The sequence below is a fragment of the Balaenoptera ricei genome, chromosome 18, assembly GCF_028023285.1.
Source record: "Balaenoptera ricei isolate mBalRic1 chromosome 18, mBalRic1.hap2, whole genome shotgun sequence".
NCBI classification, from domain to species: Eukaryota; Metazoa; Chordata; class Mammalia; order Artiodactyla; family Balaenopteridae; genus Balaenoptera; species Balaenoptera ricei.
In genome coordinates this window covers 5068227-5090984 of record NC_082656.1, presented here as the reverse complement: position 1 = coordinate 5090984, position 22758 = coordinate 5068227, and the positions used below count along the sequence as shown (strand labels likewise).

Sequence of the window (22758 nt, the reverse complement as noted above, 5' to 3'; positions counted from 1 at the left end):
TCACCAGCCTTGGGCAGAACAAACTGAGAAAAAAAAGTCATTACTTTTTTTTTTTTTTGCTTATGTGATCAAATTAAACAGTTTTCATCTTTATACCTCTGAAAATATACCCTGTTTTCATGGCAACAGAAAGATGGCTCGGGTAAACAGCTAAGCCATCCTGAGTCATTTGTGTCTAGTTTTTCTAACGATATTGCCATGGGATGGTGTGAAAAGAAAACACAGCAGCAGATGCACGGCCTCTGGGTGCTCCTTCTGCGCTCAGGCCACCAGCGGCACAGGAAGAGGCGGCAGAGCTGCAAGCAGGGACAGGCAACGTCACGGCAACAAGTCCCAGGCAGGGGACAGCCCAGCCGCGCACAGCGCCAGCCAGGGCTCGCAGGACGGCCATCAGCAGGTGCCCTTGGCACGTGTCTTCCAATGCGTCCAGTCACCTCTTCCTGTTCCTCCTGAAACCCTCTCTGATGCAGGCTAAGCCCACATACCTTTGTTCTACAGGAAAAGAATACTTAGCATCTTCATAAGGACATTTCACACCACTGAACAGGCTCTATTTGAATAGTTAAGACATAAGCCTTCCCTTCAAGCTTAACCACAATTGTACTAATTTCACAAATTATTCTGAAACACATTAAATCTTTCTTGTAGAGAAACAAAAGCACAAACTTTTGAAAGACCCCAAATACATAAATGGGCATACACTGTACAACTTAACAGGAAAATGTTGATTAAGAAACTGTTTCTGAGCATTGGTATGCAACCTATGCATTTTAATCTTATCCCCACCTGAACTTTAAGAGGTTTTCACCCACGTAAAGTACCTACTTGAACGGCGGTTCGTTGGTGTGCTGGCACTGATGAGTTTTCAGCTGCTGATGCTTCTTAAAGGTCTTCTTACAACCTTCAAAACTGCACTGTTTAAGTAAAGGTTTGTTAGCCTCAAAACAAAATCAAGAACAGTTCATGGGCTTCCCTGGTGGCGCAGTGGTTGAGAATCTGCCTGCCAATGCAGGGGACACGGGTTCGAGCCCTGGTCTGGGAAGATCCCACATGCCACGGAGCAACTGGGCCCGTGAGCCACAATTACTGAGCCTGCGCGTCTGGAGCCTGTGCTCCGCAACAAGAGAGGCCGCGATAGTGAGAGGCCCGCGCACCGCGATGAAGAGTGGCCCCCGCTCTCCGCAACTGGAGAAAGCCCTCGCACAGAAACGAAGACCCAACACAGCCATAAATAAATAAATAAATAAATAAAAATTAAAAAAAAAAAAAAAAAAGTGTTTAAAAAAAAAAAAAAAAAAAAGAACAGTTCATAACAGAATCCTCTCAAGATAAAAGTATTGCAGAAATTACATACTTGCTACTTTCACCCATTTAGTTACTATAAAATTCAAGAAGCTTTGAAAAGTAACACATATGAAACAGCAAAAACGTTTCATTTGGGGTAGTCTACCAATAATATACTTTAATTAGCAAAAAAGTTTGCTTTCAAAATAAACCATTATTATGATAGCTAGTGTCAAACTAAATTCAGATATTTGACCGACAAAATTTGGTTGATGAAAATTTTAGACACACAGGCAGAAAACATAAAAAAAGTCAGAATTTAAGCATATAAAATCATTCATACTTACTACATATTGTCTTTGCTGGTTTTCATGTTTGCGTTCAAAATGTTTCTTCAAGTTTGATTTTGTGTTGAATTTCTGATCACAGCCACTAGCTGTACAACTGTTAGGAAATTGTGTAAACCAAAATATTAACAAACCAAGGGAAGAGAAATTTTAAGATGTGTACATCCTCCCACTTTATAAAAGCTAATTATTCCAAATTATAATAAAAAATAGTCTTTAACAAATTCCAAAGTGTTAAGCCATACCACATAACGCCTCTCAATTTGACGTGATTATATGTAACAAGAGATGCATTTTCTTGTTAGGCTTCTGAAATTAAGCACAGTGCAGCAGACATTATACAGTGGGCAGAGGGAAGATGAAAAACACTAGTTCCAAAAGCCCAAACCCTGCTTAGACTTAAATCATGCTTAAGTTAAATTGTTCTCAGTTTAGAATCTGATAACTTTAATTTTGCTTGAAATGTCTCTACAAACTACATTTCCAAAAAGACCTCAAACAAAACAAAACAAACAAAAAAACTGGTTTCAGCTTATCATTAGAGGTAAAAAACAGATATTTAGAGAACCATAAACCATTAGGCCCTGTGACACATCACCAAGCTGGTGTAGTTCGTTCCCTTAATGAGTGTTTCTATATCCTGACCTTGAATTATCTAAATTCTTTGTGATTTTTAACATGTGCTCTTTTTGTGATGAGTCTTCATAAGCCGGATGGATGAAGCAGGACTTCCTTTACAAGCCCTCATCGTAGCCATCATTCACCGATAAACCCCGAATAACGCTCCTATCAGGCACCACGCTATCCGCAGGGACAGGCAGAGAAAGGTGGAGACCGACAGTGCAGAGTGACGTGGGAGAAATGCCCAGAGGCCCACTGGAAGGACACAAGAGGGGTGCTGTGGCAGAGACCACCCACCCCAAGTTCCAACACGTGCTATTTCTGACCTCAGGAACAAAATGCTGACTTTCAGCTGGCTTCACAGCCAACAGAAGTAGAGCTTCTTCCAGCCTCCCTTGTAATGAGGCGTGGTCCCACAGCTAAGTTCTGGCCCATCCTGCTCAGCTCCCACAAGGTGTCTAAAAAGGGGGCACACCTCTTTTGCCCCTCCCTCCATCCTGGTGGCAGGCATGCTTATGTGACAGCTGGAGCTCCGACAGCCATCTTGGACCATGAGGACTGCAGAGGAAGTTAGGAGGAGCCCCTATCCACCTCGGCCTTTCTGCATCTTAGTTATGCAAGAGAAACAGACACTATCCTGTTTAAGCCTCTATTGGGCTGAGTTTTCCGTCACTCTTGACTTCAATCCTGACACAGACATCTAACCCAACACCACTGTGGGACAGGACAGGGCCAGGAAAGTCCTGCCAGGAACCAAACAGCAGAGGCAGGGGGCGTGAGACGCCCTGGCAAAGTTGGGGGTGGGAGTGCTGCTGCCCAGTTAAGAAGAGCTGGACCCCCACTTCCTGTCAGAGTCCAGCAAACGGGGCAAGACCACCGAAGTGCCCAGGCCCAAAGGTCACTACGTAAGCAGCGCTCAAAACCACTGCCCAGTTTTAGGAAAGGAAGCAATCTGGAGGGTGATGTGAGAGAGGGCCGGGGAAACAGCCTTCAAGTGAGGCGTGCAGGCCAGCGCCTGAACCGAGACACCGGCAGCTGGGGGAGGGGAGAGGCCCTGAGGGGTAAGGACAGCCCTTGCAGACCTCCTGCTGTGGAGGACAGGAGGGAAGAATGAGGAGTCCCGAGGGTCAGCAAGCAGGCAGTGATGCCGCCTGGCAAGAACGAGACCAAAGACAAAGCTTGTGGACTGTCAGGGACCCGGGCCCCATAGAACCAGGGAGACAGCCAAGTAACGCCGCCCAGCAAGCAGCTGGACTCGGGGATCTGGCGCTAAAGAGAGGGATCTGGGCTGGAGAGCGAGCCGGAAGAGACACTGCAGTCGTCCTGCTCCAGCAGGAGTAGCCCTCGCCGTTCTCTCCAACCCGCGCATCCGTATCCAGCCCCATTTTTATTTAAGACTTAGTTTTTTAAATAGTATACAGTCGCTTAGCTCAGAAACCAAAAGCATGGAAAGGGACACAGCTGCGTGGTTCCTTCCACCCCTGCCCCTACCCACCCAGGACTCCCACCACTCCCAAGACAGGCAACAATGTTCTTAAGTTTTGCTATGTAGCTTTTAGGATTTCTTTATACAAACAGAAGCAAATATAAATACAGGACTTCCTGTCTACCTCCCTTTTTACCTGCTCTGTTTTACACACAAACAGGTAGCCTGAAATACACCCTCTTCTGAACCTTGGTTTTTCAACTAATAAGCCCCAGAGATTTTCTTACAGTTTCACAGGGAACACCTGCATTCCTTTTTCCTGCTGTATAGTATTCCACGGTGTGGATATACTTTAACTGGTCCTTCCTGATGAGTAGGCGGGCTGCTCCCATCTGTGACTTAACAAGCCCTCCAAGTGATTTTGATGGACCCCAAATTTGAGATCCACTGCTTTAAAGTAGCTGATTTAAAAGAAAAGCAGTAATATTTATCCTTTCAGAGATAACGAGCAACTGTGTCAGAGAAGAATGAAATTAACACTGGCATGGCAGAGAAGTGGGGGCTTAATTGAAAGAAAGAGAAGATAAACTGTTAAAGCTCTACTTTCTCGTTATGTCTCTTATCCCAGCAGCTGATTGGTTCGTAAAGACCCTGACGATGCAAAGCCCAGAATCTGCCAGGGAACCATTTTCCATCTGGTCTGAACTTTTCGAGGTTGATTTCCCACTTAGGATACACTTTAAAGGGAGACGAGAGGATGCAAACTCAAGACAACTTCAGAAGAACGCGTCCCTGAAGTTATCACACGCAATGACCCACAAGACCCCGACGCTCTTCGCACATTCCAAACCCAGTCTCAGGAGATGCAGGCGAAAGCAGCTCCACTTTCTTCACCTTGAAGGTCATCAGCCAATTTTCTGTGCCAAACGCCACCCACTTCAGAGGCCTGAAGACAGTTCTCTACTTACACAAAGGGCTTCTCTCCAGTGTGAACCAGGGCGTGGCGGCTGAGGTGCCAGTCCCTGACGAAGGCCTTGCTGCACCCTTCATGGTCACAAACAAATGGTCTCTAGCAGGAAGGCAACAAAAAGCACGTCAATCCTGCCTGCGTCAGTGGCTCTGGTGTTACTTCAAGCCCTAAACTATCTGATGGGCAAAGCCATGGACTCTGTCTGTAGAGATGGTTTCCACCCAGTAAGTGCTAAGCACCTGCTACAGGAGGCCAGGCAAGGATCTCCCGCCTGGGGTTATGCGACAACCGAAATGCCACAGCTGCTCACAAAGTGCTGCAGCAGATTCTGTTCTAGGAATACCATGTGAAACCAGCGGGCAGCCTTCACAGGAAGCTGGGAGTGCCAATATCCTAAATACAGCCCACGAGTCTGAAAAGAAACGTAAGGTCTAATTTGGACATCCTGGTAACAGGGCCCAGAATTTAGAGGGGTTGAACGCGCGAGAGGAAAGAGAGGGAGGCGAAGCATAAAGCATGCCATGAAGGAAGCCAGTCACAGGGTAAGAAGCAGCCAAGAGGGCGGGAGAGGAGCCAGGGGAAAGGGTCAGTGAGCTGGACAAGGTCCCGGGGAGGGAATGGTCAGCCTGCAAATGCTGCAGGGGGAAGGGGGATGGGCTGCGTGAGAACACACGGAGGGATGACCTGTAAGTCAGGAAAGTGCTAGGAGCAGAGGCAGGAGCTGCAGCACCCCGGTTAAGGGCCTCCAGCTGAGGCCCTGAGAAGCCAGACTCCGCCAAATCCCGGGAAACTGGGCCAATTCCTAGGCCTCCATGAGCCGCCCTTTGCTCACCTGTCACCTTCCAAAGGCTTCCTATTGCCCTCAAAACAAAACCCAAGCTCTAAACCCATCTGTACCCTGGCCTACAAATGATCCTCCAGGCCTGCTCCTCAGGCTCCCCCACCCAATCACACTGGCCGGCGTCCACCCCCAGGACCACACGCTCCTTTGGCAGTTCTCTCTGCCCGGGCTGTTTCTCCCTCAAATGTCTGCAGGGCTGGGACCTTTCCTTCTCATTCAGGTCAAGAGAGAAGCCTCTCCCAACCACCCTCCTGCAGCCCTCTCTTCACTGCATCGCATTCCTACTTATTCTGTTGTCCTCCCGCTTAAAGCATAAGGTCCGTGACGGCAGAAGCCATGACTGTCCTATCTGCTGCTCTCCGGGCCAAGATGGTACTGAACTATGAATGAACGAACACATGTTGCTTGCAAACCTCCAGTACTCTAAAGTTCTCCATTCCGGTCCCAGGAGGCGGGGCCTTTTAAGGCAGGTTGGGGGTGGGCGTGGGAGTATTCCAACCTTGCAAATATTTACACGTTATGGGGAGGTGGTGACTGGCCACCACTCAAGATCAAAAAAGGGGAAAGTGTTGCTTAGTGAGCCCTGAGCCCACGGCAAGGATATCTTGGTCCTGGAGCTCCCTGTCTACCTCCCCAGCCCTTCCCTGACCTAAGGCATAGCTGGTTCGCTTGTGCGGTCCCGGGGGCCAAAGCTGAACGCGTCTGCGCACCCACGCGCGGGACCCTCGGGCAGCGCCCACCTGGCGCGCACCGCACCACTAGTCCCCGGCCTGGACGCCACGCCCCCCGCGGCCACGCCTTCGGCCTCGTTACCTCCCCCGTGTGCTTGCACAGGTGCGCGTCTAGTTTCCAGGCCTTGTTGTAATTGGCGCTGCAGTCGGGGAAGGAGCAGATGAACCTCTGAGGGGGCGCCGGGGGCGGCGGGGCTAGGCTCTCGCCAGCCGCGACGAACGCGTCAGCGATGGTCAGGGACGACACCGCCTCGGCGACAGAGGCCGGCGGCTCCAGGGTGCCCGGGGCCAGGCACTCGGCCACGTGCTGAGCCACGTGCCGCGAACCGAGGGCGACCGACCGGTCCGGGAAATCCTACGCGCGACCCGACTGCACTTCCGGTAGCGCGGCCCCGGCGGGGCGGGGCTGGAGCGCCGGCGCAGTCGCGCATGCTCCGAGAAGCTCCTCTCCGGCCCGCGTTCGCGCATGCTCTGAGAAGCCCCTCGCCGGCCCTCGCCCCTCCCGTTCTGGGGCAGGAGCGGAAGGGCGGAAAGAGTGGCCAGGGCTTCATCCTCCGCCCCCCAGCAAAAGGTGCCCGCGAGTCGCAGGCCCTGTGATGGACTCCGAGGCGACTGTTAAATGTGTTCCCATCCGCCACCACCCTTTTCAAAGTACTACCCTTGCATGATCTAAACTATCCAGTTCTTACTACATTCTGGGTTTGTCTTCTTTATGGTTTCATTTCCTGCAAGCTCTCTGCATGCTCCCTCTGCAAGCCCCCTGGCAGTGCATCCTAAACTTGCTTAAAATCACGTAGAGACCTTTTAAAACTTCCAAGCCCAGAGCATATCCCGGACCAATTAAATCATAATTTCTGTCGGTGGGAAACGGGAATCCATAGTCTGGAAATTCCCCAGGTGATTCCAACGTTCAGTAAAGTTTGGGGACCATTGCCCTGAGGCCTTGCTGCTCAGAGTGTGGTCTTCGGGTCAGCAGCATCGTTCGTTAGAAATGGGAACCTCGGACCTGCTTGAATCGGAGAGGTCTCCAGGTGATTTGACGCACATTGGAATTTGAGAAGCACTGTTCAGAGGCTTGAATGGTATGGGTATCTCTGTTTACGGGGACCACATGTTTAAAGGACATCCTTGGATGAGGATAACAGTGACAGGATGGTCTGATGTTCCCCCAGGTGTGTACTTTTCACAGACTGCATCACTGTGAATCATTTGGCAAGCCCCTGTCTGATGGTGATGAGCAGTCCCTGCAAAGAAGTGCAGTTGTGAAAACAAACCGGGACTCACTCCCACGAGGATAATGGCCTGTCTTGTCGCGTATCATGAGGACTGGGAGAGGGAGTCTGGGACACGCATCCACATGCTGCTTTTCTCCTTTGCTGGCCAACCCCTCTTCAGGGGACAGGTCCGCAGACATCCCTCCTACGACTCTGCACATCTTAAATGGTTTCCCTGGTGCTGGTTCCGGCTACCTCCTCCGCATTCCGCTGCCCCCTGGCCGTGGCGGGGTTGCGTGGTAAGCGTCTTCCTCTTCCGCCCTTCTCTTAGCCTCCCGACGCACACCGTGACCCGTGCCTCTGCTCCTGCCTTCCCAACTTCTCCCATCTCCTTAACCAACTGTTCTTCACACCTTCTTCTCCGTACCCACGTCTTCGTGCTCAGCCCTCTGATGTGAGGTATTGTAGCGGGGAGCACCGACTTTGAAGTCTAAGTCTACATTTACTAACTGTAGGACTTTGGATAAAGTTCTTTGAATCTCTTTTCTTACCTTTAAACTGGACCATTGGAGTCATTCTTGGAGTGAATGAGATTGTATTAACCGATAATTCCATTTATTATGTGCCACCTCCTGAGCCAAGCACATTTACCAGCAACTCTTAGTTCTCCCAACAACTCTGCACGTAAAGAAGCTGATACAATCCAGGCCGTGCCTTTTCTTTCTTTTTTTTTTCTTTCCTATGAACTGATCCATCGTCCACCTCTATCCTCTCTGTAGTTTACTCTTCAATGTGTTTTCAACATCCCACATTTCTAAATGAGGAGTGGATTTTTTTTTTTTTTACTAAAGTAAAAAACATCAAGCAGTCACCTCCAACTCAACATTATTTGCAAGTTAAACCATCTTAAATCTTACCATCTCCACCTGGTTACAACTCCCTCCCTCCCGCCTGCTCCCTGCCTCTTTCTTGCCATTGGCAGTGTGACCCTGTCTGCCACCCACGAAAATGTAGAACAGTGGTTCTCACCCTGGCAGCACATTGGAGTCACCAGGAGCTTCTGGGAAGGATGTCTCTTGGGCCCCACCCGCACCAGTGCAATCAGCCCTGTCCCTCCTCCTTCCTCGCCCATCCCTGGCCTGGCTGGCTTGTACACCTGCCTGTGCGTTCCCTCCCACCTGCTGCCCAGCTTTGCTTTGCTCTGAGCCTGGACACCTGAAACAGCCTCTCAACCGCTTTCCTACCTTAACACTCTCCTGCCTCTAATCTCTCCGTAAAACACCTGAGACTTTCCAGGTTGAAGTTTGCAAGACTGGCATTTGCAAAGCATTTTTATTCCTCTTAGCTATTTTTCCTACAATTCAGGTAAAAGCACTCAGGTGGGAAATGGGGTCCCCGGGCTCAGGCCCCCTCCAGGCCCCGAATGGGCTTGGTAGTTTGGCAACCCAACTCTGAATCCTGGCTCTACCATTTCCTATTTGGCCTCGAGAGAGTTATTTAATTCCTCTGAAGTGTGTGTTATCTGTACAATGGGGATAATGATATCTATGCCACAATGTTGCTGGGAGATTTATATGAGACAATTAATTCATGTGAGGTGCTTAGCTCAGGGCTCAACATAATACATAATCAAAAATTAGTAGCCTTGGGCTTCCCTGGTGGCGCAGTGGTTGAGAATCTGCCTGCTAATGCAGGGGACACGGGTTCGAGCCCTGATCTGGGAAGATCCCACATGCCGCGGAGCAACTAGGCCCGTGAGCCACAACTACTGAGCCTGCGCGTCTGGAGCCTGTGCTCCACAACAAGAGAGGCCGCGATAGTGAGAGGCCCGCGCACTGCGATGAAGAGTGGCCCCCGCTTGCCACAACTAGAGAAAGCCCTCGCACAGAAACGAAGACCCAACACAGCCAAAAATAAAAATTAATTAATTAATTAATTAAAGTTATAAAAAAAAATTAGTAGCCTTTATTTTTTTCCCCACTTGCTGCTGGCTTATGCCTTCTATTCTTACCCTTGAGTTGTGGTTGGCAGGCTGCTATGACGGCTCCCAGTGATCACTGCTTTCTGGTATTCACATCCTTGTGTGATTACCCCCTCCTTGGGGTACACTGGACCCTGTGAATTGTTTCTAACTAATAGCATAAGGCAAAGGCGATGGGATGTGATTAGGTTACAAAACACTGGGACTTTCGTCTTCCTAACAGACCTTCATTCCCTTCTGGGCTTGTGCACTGTGACAAAATAGCAACCACAATGGAGGAGCCCACAGGGCAAAGAACTGAGGGTGGCCAACAGCCAACTAGGAACTGAGGCCCTCGGTCCAGCAGCCCTGGAGGAACTGAATCCTGCCGACGACCGTGTGAGCTTAGAAGCAGATCCTGTCCCAGCCAGACTTGGGATGAGACCCTAACCCTGGCTGACTCCTTCGCCGCAGCCTGGGAGAGACCCTGAAGCAGAGAACCTGGGTAAGCCATGCCCAGATTCCTGACCTGCAGAAATTGTGAGATAATAAGTGTGTTTGTTTACGCCACTAAATTTGGGGCTGATTTGTCATGCAGCATAACTAACACACAGTTACATTACACAGAATAACTCTAGACCTGGCAGTCCTGAACTCACGCTAAGGAGAGGGCATCTGAACAGAGAGGGTTCTGACAGGAGGGGGACTCTGACCCAGCATCCAACCATCACACAAATTTCTTCCTATCCAAAAATCACAGTGTGACAAGAACGCATGTAGTTATGCTGATAACTGGACAAAATAGCTTGAATGTGGACTGCCCTTCAGTATGTGGTCCCTTTAATCCCGATTTTATCCTTATCTTCTAATGTTTACTTCTCCCGGTTTGGTCCAGCACAGCCAAGGTGGTCAGCTAGGGCCACTGTCCTAGCAGATCAAGCAAAGCACCAGGACATCATCCCTGAAACCCACCTTTAACTTGAAGCTCTGTTCCTTCTTTTATAGGCATGCGGTAGAAAGACTTTTGGATTCAGCCCCAATTGCCACTAACTACTTGAGTATGACTTTGGGCAACTCTCCCCAGCCTGCTTTGCCTAGCCTGTGAAATAGAGGAGACCCTGCCCTGCCTTCCTCTCACAGTTGTTATGGGCATCATATGGGAACCTGGCGAGTTAACTGACCTCTCTGAACCTCAGTTCTTCATCAGCCAATTGAGGACAATAGTACCTTCTTCACAGATTGTGAGGATTAACAAGAAAATACACGTAAAACACCTTTGCCAACCATGAAGTGCTAGCCATCTGTAAACTGTTACTGACACTAGGTTCTCAAATATTGGCTCAAACAAAAAGTGAATGAGCCAAGGTCAGCCCAAGGATGGCCAAGGTAGGATTGAGCAAGAGAGATTCCACCCCTTGGCCACATCCTCAATATAGCCCGTCTCCCCTGTCCCTCAGGGAGCCTCCGGGGTCACTGATCATCTAACCAGTCAGGAGAGGTCCCCCAGGCATCACCTGTACCTTTGTCCTTGCTCCTCTGTCAGCAGAGTCCTCGCCCTCTTGCAGCATCTGTTCTCGGACCACCTCCCACCCCCACCACGACTTCCCCTGGAACCATCAGTGGACAGTGGGAGACACGGGACACCTCCCTTCTTGGTTGTCCGCTCACCATGCAATTCCAGCCTGGCTTCTCCAATTAGCCCTCCTCTCGCTTCAGTCTGATCATCGAATTTTCCTGCAGCTGTAATTGCCCCACCAGGGTACCGCCGCTGGCCTGTGCTTAATCACTCCCACCCACTTCAAACCCATCTGAGCCGGGAGCAGCCAGATTCCATCTAGTAAGCGAGACCTAATTGCTCTCTGATTACCCACAGGGTCAGGTGCTTGAATGCTCACAGTTTCCATCCACAGCCCGTGCAAGATTTTTGCGTTTGATAATTTCCTCCATCAGCTTTTTTCACCGAGCCCCCAGAGACGCCCCCGGCAGAGCTGAGCGGGAGTCCTCGCCCCATTTATGGATGGCTCCTTGGTTTACCTTAGGGGTGGAATCCATCCATCTCCCTTTACTGCCTCATCTCTGTCCAGTCCGCCATCATCTCACCTGATCTCCAGGTACATCCTGCAGCCAGGGTCCCCCTCTCCAGTCCTTTCTCCACACGATGCTAAGGGATCCTTCCCAAATGCCAGGGATTTCAGTGGTGTCCTAGAGCCTTTAGGATAAAGCCCCGACTCCTTACTGTACCCCGATTGGCCTCAATTCGCACCCCTCCCACTTGGTCCAAGCTCCCCTCCCACTCTGTCCAACCCCGCTGAGCTTCCTTCATTACTCACACCTGCCCATCACCCACTTCCCCGCATACTCTCCTCTCAGTTTTGTATCACTCTCTCTTCTCGACGGAGCCTGTAGATTTCCCAACACTGCTATGAAGAAATAGGAGCCATCTCTTTTCAGATAGAGGGTTGCGTGGAGAGAGGATGGGAAGGGCAGGGGTCTCCTGGCTCCTTGGGGTGTCTGGGGCCGTGTTTCAGAACTTGCAGAATGTATCCTGGAAAACCACGGCTCTAATGCCTGTGATGATACAAACTTGCCCCGGAACCTTAAAAGGACCTCTATTAATATTCACTTACCTGTGGAGAAGAGAAATTATCTGGTCTCAAGTATTAGTCTTCTAGAAAAAGGAATTTGAGCGCATGTTGAAACAGCTGCTGCCTCTCCTGTGTAGGTCCCTGCCCCTATATAAAAAGAGGAAATGCCTTCATCTATTTGCAGCTGCGGAGGAATGAAATGGTTCTATTCCATTTTTCTCTTTTCCAGGCCTTTTGTCATTCTTTTACCCAGTGGATATGGGGATATATGTATATGTATAGCTGATTCACTTTGTTATAAAGCAGAAACTAACAAACCATTGTAAAGCAATTATACTCCAATAAAGATGTTAAAAAAAAAACTGGTTTATATGGGTATTTCCTCTACCAAATGTAGAAAAAATATATACTCCACTGCACACCAAAAGCTCTTCCTTTGTCACCCTTAGAGCCCATCATTACAACTGGGGGGAGGGGGCGTCATCCCTAGGGTCCTCTCCTCAGAAAATACCCACACACATCTCAGCAGACAGATACTGCACACAATTTAATGGAGGGTGGACTCAGCTTAAGAATTCCTGCTCCAGAGGGTGAGTAGAAAAAGATTTTTCAAAAGTAACACTTGGGGCAGCTGAGACTAATGGAGCTGGCACGCTGGTTGGAATTTTAGATCTTTTGGTTGCTTTCTGTGGTACGATTTCAAGTCTGAGGTTTGTGACTGTTCCCAGTGGGGCTTGTCTTCAGCGCAGTGGCTCCTCCAGAATCCCAAAGGGTGTGCGGCCGGGGAGAGGCAGTACTGTCTTCCAGAAGCGAGTGTGCTCTTACAACGCATTTCGTCCACAAGCAAGTGGCTGACGTCCTTGCCTCCACCCAGAGTCGTGACATTTGTGATGCTCTCAGTGATGGCACAGATCGACAAGGCAGGCAGACCTGAATGCAATGGCTCAAGGTTGGTTCTTGCAGCTGTTAATTGGGGATCTCTGTGTGAGATGCTGCGCCAGCCCCACGTGGTGCTCAGGGACTGCACCCCAGAGCCTCCGAGGCGACACCTCAAAGTCACCTGGGCCAGTGCCGGGTTAGCGGTTAAAAGTGTTACAGTGAGATCGCCCCTTGTCTGCAGCAAGGTTGGTGGAGAAAGATTTTATGTGGATTTTTTTTAAGACTTTTTTTGACGAATTCGTTACAGTATAGCTTCTGTTTTATGTCTTGGTTTTTTGGCCGCGAGGCACGTGGGATCTTAGCTCCCCGACCAGGGATCGAATCTGCACCCCTGGCGTTGGAAGGCAAAGTCTTAACCACTGGACCACCAGGGAAGTCCCGATTTTATGTGTTTTAATCATGACATCACACACAAACTCTTCATTAAGCTTCTATTGAGCAACACATGAAAGTATGTAAATCTGGGAGAAAAGAAAAGGACTGGTTTCTCTTTCAAAGTTACTTTAAGCATTCAAAATTTTTTTGTTGCTGGTCATATTTGCAAAAAAGTGCTGTTTGAGTGTTATAATTGTATTAAAATGTGTACTAAAATTGTACTGAAATGTATTAAGCACTGTTGTTTTTATTTAATTGCACGGGGTGGGGCAGACCATATATAATGAGCATGCATTTCCCGAGCGGCAGCCATCCAGCATCAAGCCCCCAGCGCAAGGAGGAGCCAGCTATCTGCGCCCCGTGATTCCAGGGGTTCAGGAAGAACTTGGCCCCGAATGGTCCTTTACTTCATGCTTGAAAGTACACACTGAGGTATTTGGGTACCTGAAAAGAAACCAGCAAATACTCCCAGGAAGGTGGGTGTGAAGACTCCAGGAGCCCTGGGGGGACGAGTTGGGTTTACTGCTCATCCCTGGAGTCTGGGAGAGTCTGGCTGGAGGTGCAAATTGGAGAGTTTTGAACTAGATTTTTAGGACCTTTAGCGATTTAAAAGCCACCTCCCAGATCATTTTACATTTCTGAGGCCTATCACCAGCCTTCTGGGCGCCAGCACCCAGCACACTCCCGAGGCACGCCCCGGGGCTGCAAGGCCCCCCACCCGGCCTTGGCCTGGGGTAAGAGAGAGGCAGCCCAGCCTGCCGGGGCGGGAGCCTGGCCCCACCTCCCCCTCCCCCACCCCCCCGTCCCCTACTAGTTCCCCTCGGAGCACTTCCTTCACAAATCCTGCCCACAGACCCAGCCTCAGGGTCTGCTCTGGCGAACCAAGATTCAAATCATTTTATAAGGTTTATTCCAAAAAACAACAGGCCTCTGCCAGCCCCACCCAGACTCTCTCCAACCTCTTGTTCTCCAGAAGCAACAATTTTACATTCATCTCAGCTTTTTTTCTTTTTTTGGTATGTTCCTTTACATCTCTAAATTTTCATAGTGCTACTTCTTGATTTTTCAGTTTTAGGCACTTTCTATTTATTTTTCCTTATGGGATATGAAGGTTAAGAAAGACACACACACACACACACACACACACTTTCTCCATTCTCCTAAATGGTTATGAAGTAATAATACTGCTAGGTTACTCTTATATAGAATTCGCCACATGCCAGGTATTGTTCTAAGCATTTCACATGTATTAATTCATCTACTATCCCCCCAAACCCTATGCAATAGGTTCTGTTATGATCCCCATTTTACAGATAAGGAAATTGAGTCAGAGTGAATGGCCTGCCCACCCACACAGCTCATAAGTGGATTATTATGATTGAGTGAAGATTTGAACCTAGTCGGTCTGGCCTCAGGGTCTGTGCTCTCAATCACGGCATTATATGGCTGGGATTATGCCATAACTTTAGTTAGACCAGACTTCAGGGTTTTTACTAATATATCAGTGCTATCAACAGCTGATCCAGGTAGTAAACTGTGATTTCTCTTTCCTTCTTGCAAAGCTTTTTAATTTAGCCAGAGTTTAAAAGCTGTCTGGGTTTTTTTGTTGTCGTGGCTTACCTGGTCTTTTGTGTTTTTTGCACTTATCTCTAATTCAGCCTAACTCCCAAGAGTCATCTAAATCTTCTCTGAGCATGCTCCAACACATCAGGTATTCTATCAGCTTTATCTTCTTGGAGAAATTTCTCCTGGAGCACTTCTGACCTGTTCCCATCTGGACTGACTGCTCCCAGGACCTGCTACGGAAACTAGAAACTCTGAGTGTCCTCTCCTTCTCCTGGTGTCCTGACATCTCACAAGGATACACAGAGCTGTGTCTCGGTGTGGCCTGTTTTCACCATTGGGCTGGGCACAGAGTGGACTCTTGTAATCTGAAACCCATGCCCTGCATCTTTGGAGATTTTCTTGGATTACTTCTTAAACGATGCCCTTAATCCTCTAATGTTTTCATCTGTTCATTTCTACTTTTTTTTTTTTCTTTTTGATCTGTTTTCTGGAAGATTGCCCCAGCTTTATCCTCTAACCTTTCTATTGATTTTTTCAAATATTCTATACTGTTTTTATGTTTTTATATTTTCTGCTATCATGTTTAAATTTTTAAAAATTTGCTCTCTTTTTTTTAAACATGTATGCTTTTTATTCATCAATTTATCAATTTATCTGTCTTTCATTGTATCCTATGCTCTGGCTTCTGCCCTTAGCACTCTCACGAAACATTTGCCCAAGTTTGTTTATTCGTTTGCTTGTTTGTTTGCTTCTTTCTTTCTTATTGAGGTATAATTGATTTACAATATTATGTAAGTTTCAGATGTATAACATAGTGATTCACAATTTTTAAGGATTACACTCCATTTATAGTTACTATAAAATGTTGGCTACATTCCTTGTGCTGTACAATATATCCTTAGAGTTTATTTATTTTATACATAGTAGTTTATACCTCTTAATCCCATAACACTATCTTGCCCCTCTCTACTTCCCTCTCCCCACTGGTAACCACTAGTTTGTTTTCTAGATCTGTGAGTCTGTTTCTTTTTTGTTATATCCACTGGTTCGTTTTCTTTTTTTAGATTCCACATATGAGTGATATCATACAGTCTTTGTCTTTCTCTGTCTGGCTAATTTCACTAAGCCTAACATTCTCTAGGCCCAGCCACGTTGCTGCAAATGGCATTACTACATTCTTTTTTGTGGCTGAGTAATATTCCATTGTATATATATTACATCTTCTTTATCCATTCCTCTGTTGATGGGCAGTTGGGTTGCTCCCATGTCTTGGCTATTGTAAATAATGCTTCTAGGAACACTGGGGTACATGTATATTTTCAAAACAGTGTTTTTGGGTATGTACCCAGGAGTGGAATTGATGGATTACTAATTATTAGAGAAATGCAAATCAAAACCACAGTGAGGTATCACCTCATACGTGTCAGAATGGCCATCATCAAAAGCCTACAAATAACAAATGTCGGCGAGGATGTGGAGAAAAGGGAGCCCTCCTGCACTGTTGGTGGGAATGTAAGTTGATACAGTCACTATGGAGAACAGTATGGAGGGTCCTTAAAAAACTGACCGTCCAGTTTTGACTATACAATTGCAGCAAGCAGCAGGGCTTGCTGCGACTTCGCAAACGCAGATTTGTCAGGCGATCCCAGATTTCTTCTGAGAAGAAACCATACAGAGCCATCTTGTGGTGGAAAAACGATGCACAGGTTTCAGCCTAAAACTTGTATTAGATTCTATATGACACGAGCGGGTGTAAGTGCATCTGCATACTCTCATACCCTTGATTCCTCCCACACGGTCGGGAAGCATTTTAAAGTGGTCGGCAAATGTTGACAGCAATCTACACTTGTCCCGCTAACACATTTACCACAGGTAATTAACTTAACTACCTGATAAAAATGTTATTGGCGTGCTATAATGCTCACTGTTTTCAGAAGAGACCTTGACTGACAGTTACCCACACCGTGTCCTCGGTTATCTTTATAGGCACATAATCAAATCCAAATTCGGTCATTAGTTTGTGATTTGATCGAAGTAACAGCCTCATTGGATAGTCATGATCCCCAGAAGTTTATTATTTGTCCCAACTATGTGGTTTGGATTTTTATGTTGTGAAAAATAATAATAAATAAGATTGCTCTCCAAGGCTGTCGAAAGCTGTGCAGCCACATTCTGTGCCTAATTCATCAGAGATGAGACGAGATGCAGAACGTCCATTTGTAGGCGTCAGGACTCACGCTGTGGCTCCTGGGAGCAGTGGTCATTTCATGGGGGCCGTTTATGGGTGCAAACACCTCCATATGCTGCGTTCTCGAGGTCCGCAGAGGGAACCCCACCCCAAGTGCACACGGGGGGCGACTTTCAGAGTGCGGCTGCCACCTGAGCTCGGGCTGTCTGCTCCTTCAAGCACCCACGTCACCTGCGTCTGCAGGGCTGTCATAAACAGCTTTGCCAACACGTATCAGCTGTGACTGGTGATGCCTGTGTGCTTTTCTGCACACACACTTCGGCCCTCAAATAAGCAAACCTAAGCTGCCAACCTGAACTCTCGTTACGAGAGACGTTTCTTAAGAATGTGGTGTCTGATGCGGACGGCTGCCTGGAGAGTGAGGAGCCTTCCGTGGCCTCCACTGACGTGGCCCCTTCTCAGCAGCCGGCCTGGCGCTGACAGAGGAGGCCTTCTGGGCTGTGTTTAGGAGAGCCAAGCCTCAGGACCACAGGCCATGGAACCCTAAGAGTCTCAGATGGAGTAGATGTTTCCAGGCACGAAGGAACAATCGCAAGCCCAGATCAGGGGATAACCTGTCACAGATGGCTTTGGCCACACTCTTAAACTCAGCTAAGACAGAATTCAGTTCAATTTTTAAAATGAGCTGTTTTCCCCGTACCCGTAGGGCAACCCACACTGTGTCTCCTGCTCCTCCACACTGGTCCAGACCCAACCTGGGCCAACCTGCTCTTTGCCCAGCAGACGCGGAGGTGCCTGCCCGCCCGGCCTCAGCCCTGGGCCCACGAGGGCCTCTGAGCCCTCTGACTTCCTGCGGAGGCCTGTAGGCTGTGTCGGGGGTCGGCACCCAGCTCTGCCGGCCTCATTCGGTTGTCTCATCGTTTCCTGTGTGCCAGGTAACAGCCATGTCTCCCCAGGGGGATGGTAAATGCCACAAAAGCCATGGGCAGCCAGTGTGGAAGAGGTAATAGGATTCATTTGTTGGTCTAACAGATACTTACTGAGTGCCTGCTATGTGCCAGGCACTGCTCTGAGCATGGGAAGACCTCCCTGAACAAAGAGATACATCACATTCTAGATGCCGAATCCAAGCATGGTCCAAGGTCACCCAGGAGCCTGCGGGCCGGAGACAGGAATAAAATCAGAGTCTTCAATGAAGAAAGTCAATCAGACTCCCCAGCTCCCGATTTCTCGTGCACCACGGGACACGGATGTACGTTTGCGGGTGGGGTGTAAGCTCTGGGAACCTCGCGGCTCCTAGCATCTGAGGCACCCCAGCGTCCGATCCAGCGGTTCTCACAAAATATGCAGCATTTGTCCCGTGGCGGGGGGACTTGACGAAGAGCGGGTCTTGGACATGACAAGGCTGTTTCCAGCTGCCTCATAACACGTGGCAATGCTCACTTGACACAGAGGCCAGAAGCAGCAGGAAATCAGGGAGATGGTTTGTGTTGCCGATTTCAATTACCCTTAGCAAATACAGTTCACTTTATAGAGCAAACAGCACAGCCCAGTTAACGTATGGGGCAAAAGAGAAAGAACTCTGCCCATCATTAATGTTTTACTACCTTTCTCAAAAAAGTGTAAACTTTAACCCCCAAGTCAACTCTCAACCGAGGCTGAGGCGGTCCGGCTGCTGGGTCAGTTCCGGGTGCCGGTTTGTCAGTGGACCAAAGCTGTTTCGATCAGGAGAAACAAATAAGCAGAAAGGTAAGCTCTTGAAAGCACACCACAAAGCAGACCCAGAATTTCCCAAGCAGAGATAACCGGCCACTTGGCCCTCATTTGGAGGGTAGAGGGCTGTCTGCCCAAGCACTCCCTCATCTCGGGTGGAGCTGGGCCTCTGTAGTGACCAGCGGTCAGGGAAGGCCTTCCACCTGGAGCAGAGTGGCCGGGTGCTGCCTGAGACATGCTGTGACTGACTTGGCCCCAGAGATGCTGTGATGACCACCAGAGGGATCTGACGTTTCCACAAAGATGCCACACTTACTGTCAGGAGCTGCCAGCACAGACCTGATTGCGCACAAGGACTCCAAGTCTGAGTCTGATTTGGAGGAGAGAGCGTTTACGTGTGAGATGTACAGGGTCCACACAACGCCCCAGAACCTGTGAGGTAGGGGCCATGACCCACCGCCCACCTGGAAAATGAGGCAAAATCCAGGTCCTTCCCTCCTTTCTCATGTATGAATGACAGGCCATTCCGACACTTTCGCTTTTATAGATGACTCATGCCTAATTATCTGTGACCCCACAGTGAGTCATTAGGAGTTAGCACAATGTATTATTCACAAACTGAAATTAGCACAGGACTGGATACACTGAGAGCCCCACTCAGGGTCCCCCCAACCCAGAGGTCTGGCTGCCACGAGGCCTGGCTCTGGGGCGCCTGCAGCATAGCTGGGATTCCTGAAGTTTGGGGGAGGAACACTTTGTTATCAGGCGGTCGTGAGCTGGTTGTGCTTTACAATTGCCACTTTTCTGGCTTTTAAATTATAACTTACTGCTGGTTTAGCTTTGTTACCCTGCACTTAGTTTGGTGTGGGTTGTTTGATTAGCCCTGCGGTATGTAGGGGTACGTTAGCATCTGCCTATGCTTTCCCAGTCTTTACACGGTAACGCACCAATGCATTGCAGTTCCAATGTGAACCACCAATGCCCCTACTGCAAAGTCAGAAGTGTGCATAGGGACTTCCCTGGTGGCACAGTGGATAAGAATCCGCCTGCCAATGCAGGGGACACGGGTTCGATCCCTGTTCTGGGAAGATCCCACACACTGCGGAGCAACTAAGCCCGTGCGCCACAACTATTGAGACTGTGCTCTAGAGCCCACGAGCCACAACTACTGAGCCCACGTGCCACAACTACTGAAGCCCACGCGCCTAGAGCCCGTGCTCTGCCACAAGAGAAGCCACCGCAAGGAGAAGCCCATGCACCGCAAGGAAGAGTAGCCCTGCTCGCCGCAACTAGAGAAAGCCCGCGCACAGCAATGAAGACCCAACACAGCCAAAAATAAATAAAAATTAAATCTTAAAAAAAAAAGTGTGCATAATTCTGCCGAATGTATCCAAGGAGCTCTTTTTCTATGTCATATGGAAACCAATGGAGGTAGGTAAGCCATAAGGGATTTAGCTTGTCAAATTGGGTTGCTAAGAGTTCTACAAGTCTGGCATTACGTTGCACTAGTGTGTACAATGATATGCAGTAGATATTAAGCAACCAGTTCTCAGGGGTAAAAATGTGTGTATGTTGTGTGTGTGTATATATAATGTATGTAATATATAGGTTTACTGTACATTATTATTGTATAATAATGTATAATATATAGGTTAATTTTATATTATTACTGCTGTAGATGTGTGACACAATTTACAAATTAAAAAAAATATGTAATACTCTTGATTGTAAATTCCACTTAGCTAGTTGATTCTCACAGAATGCTTTCAGTTGATTTTTGTTGCTTGTATCCACGGCCAATCTATATGTGCAGTTGATGAACAAACATAGTTCCAACGGAACTGTCAGTTGATATTTTTGTTTAACAGTAAAACAACAAAGACTATATCAAAACTTCAGTTATTTATCAATGATGTGTGTGAATTCTTTGCTTCGTCAGATAATATTTTCATATACCGGAAGGACACATTTTGAGTTTTTCAGCTATTCACAATTTAACAGCTATACACATAATATACGTTTTCAGTTTAATCTGCAGCATTAACATTTTCTCCATCACTTTCTTAAGTCTAGACAATCAACAAAATAATAAATCAGGCCCTGATTTATAATCAAACCCTGATTGATTTAACAATGAATCAAGCATTTTGCCAGTTTCTATGGTAGACACAGTCCCACCAAGGCCAGTTTCTGTCTACTGACATAACATCACTGAACGTGGGGTTGGTAAGAGATGCCCAGTAATGCACCCTTACAGGGTTTCCACAATAACCCAAATAATCTCAAGAACATAGATGAGAGTAAAATGCAGTAAAAGACAAATAGTAAGTGATCAACTTTGAGTATTACCACCTTCTTTTCTTACATCATTTATTATTAAGAATGGCTATGTTTAATGACTGACTTGGAAGGCTCCTGAAGATTCTCGGGAGCCTGTACCAGCTGGCCTGGTACACCTTTGCGCGTGTGGCAGTGAACGTAGCTGTGATTTAAGAGAAGCTCTTTATTCTTTCAGACACAGTGACTGTTTCCCATTTCGACTTCCTTCAGCTTATAATTTGGCTGCCCCTAGGCCTGGCCCACCCCCTTCAGTGTCAGCCCCTGCCCCTCATAACAGCCCTGTCCACCCCTGGGACCAGGACGGAGCTGTGGCTGCAGAGCCTGTCTACAGCGGATGAATGGGCAGGTCTGCACTTGCGGCCCCGCCGGAAGCACAGCCCCTGCCATAAAGAGGAAAAGCTAGAAGCAGTTTGAAAATTAGGAAGCAAGTGCCAGCCAGTGACTAAAAGCTTAGTGCAGCCATAAAAATCTGCCCCGGGTTACATCTTGAGAAACAAGGTGTTGGCTTTTAAAGTGTTTAATTTTCTCTCCATTAAAAACTTAACCCAAAACTTTAATTACAGGCAGATCATAAAACTCAGATTCCAATATCAAAGGACATGTCCAAGGATATGTATGGATGATTCATACATCTGGCAGTGCTTTATCAAAGGACTAAAAATGTTCTTTTTCACCCTGGGTAAGTGCACTGGCCCTTTTATCGGTCAAGTGTGGAGATTTTTTAAGTTTTATTTTTTATAATATCTAATCCTTAATGACAACAGGTCTTAATGTTTTTCACCAAGGGGCCATTCATTTAAAAATATAACCAGACAAAAACATTTTCTCCATCTCCCACTCGCACTTTTTTGTTGGAATGAGCTGGGATCCTTCACAGAGGTCCTGCCGTCTTCCTGGTCTCCTTCCATCCAGACTCTTCCAGACCTGCTCCCAGCCTCTATTCTCACCACCTGCTTTTCCAGTAAGGAAGTATCATAGACTTTGAAACTATTCTCTTCTCAGAAGAACCCTCACCTCTGATCTTGGGAGAAAACGTTTTAAAAAACAAACAGGCAAATCATTAATTTGGAAGCCACCCTGGATTTGGGCACTCAAATCTGCCCTTTGAAAAGCACTACAGGAAAGATATATTTAAATAAGTACCTTCTGTTCATGGTAGATATTAAGTAATCGGTTGAACAAGAAAAATTAAATCACTTCTTCCTGACCTGAGAAGCCTGAAAAAGCAGCCAGCCTCATAACTTCCTTTCCCGTAGTCAGGGGAGACAGCAACCTTGAGATGCAGCAATTGGTTTCCAAGAGGGACTGGAGAGGTAAGGGTGCAGGTGGCACCGGCTGAAACACAACTGTCACCCACAGTTTGAACAACTTGAATGCTGACAGCATTTACGTACATTCAAATGGACCCTTTTCTTTGTGCCCAGATGGCGTATTGACATAACTGCCTTCGTGTAAAGATCTTTGGATGACAAATGCGTTTTAGTTTCTGGAGGAGGAAGCATTTCTTGCTGGGCTTAAGCAATGAGGTTTAAATGTCCCCTTTCTTCTCGTAGATCTAGCTCTCAGCTCATCTCACGTTGTGAGTCTCGGGGTGCGGGAGCAATGGACTAAGTGTCTGGTTTTGCAGCTTGCCCACGTCTCCCAGGGGCCCCGGAACC

General features: G+C 47.8%; 1 protein-coding gene across 1 annotated transcript in view; it reads right to left on the bottom strand.

The window, feature by feature from the left end:
- GTF3A (general transcription factor IIIA) overlaps nucleotides 1–22758 on the bottom strand; it is a 51404-nt gene that overhangs the window by 4634 nt on the left and 24012 nt on the right. Inside the window, exons 3-6 of the mRNA XM_059903400.1 lie at nucleotides 6303–6575; nucleotides 4647–4747; nucleotides 1632–1728; nucleotides 826–914 (exon numbers count right to left, since the gene is read on the bottom strand). Coding sequence (XP_059759383.1) covers nucleotides 826–914; nucleotides 1632–1728; nucleotides 4647–4747; nucleotides 6303–6575 — 560 coding nt within the window. The remainder of the gene's footprint in view (nucleotides 1–825; nucleotides 915–1631; nucleotides 1729–4646; nucleotides 4748–6302; nucleotides 6576–22758) is intronic.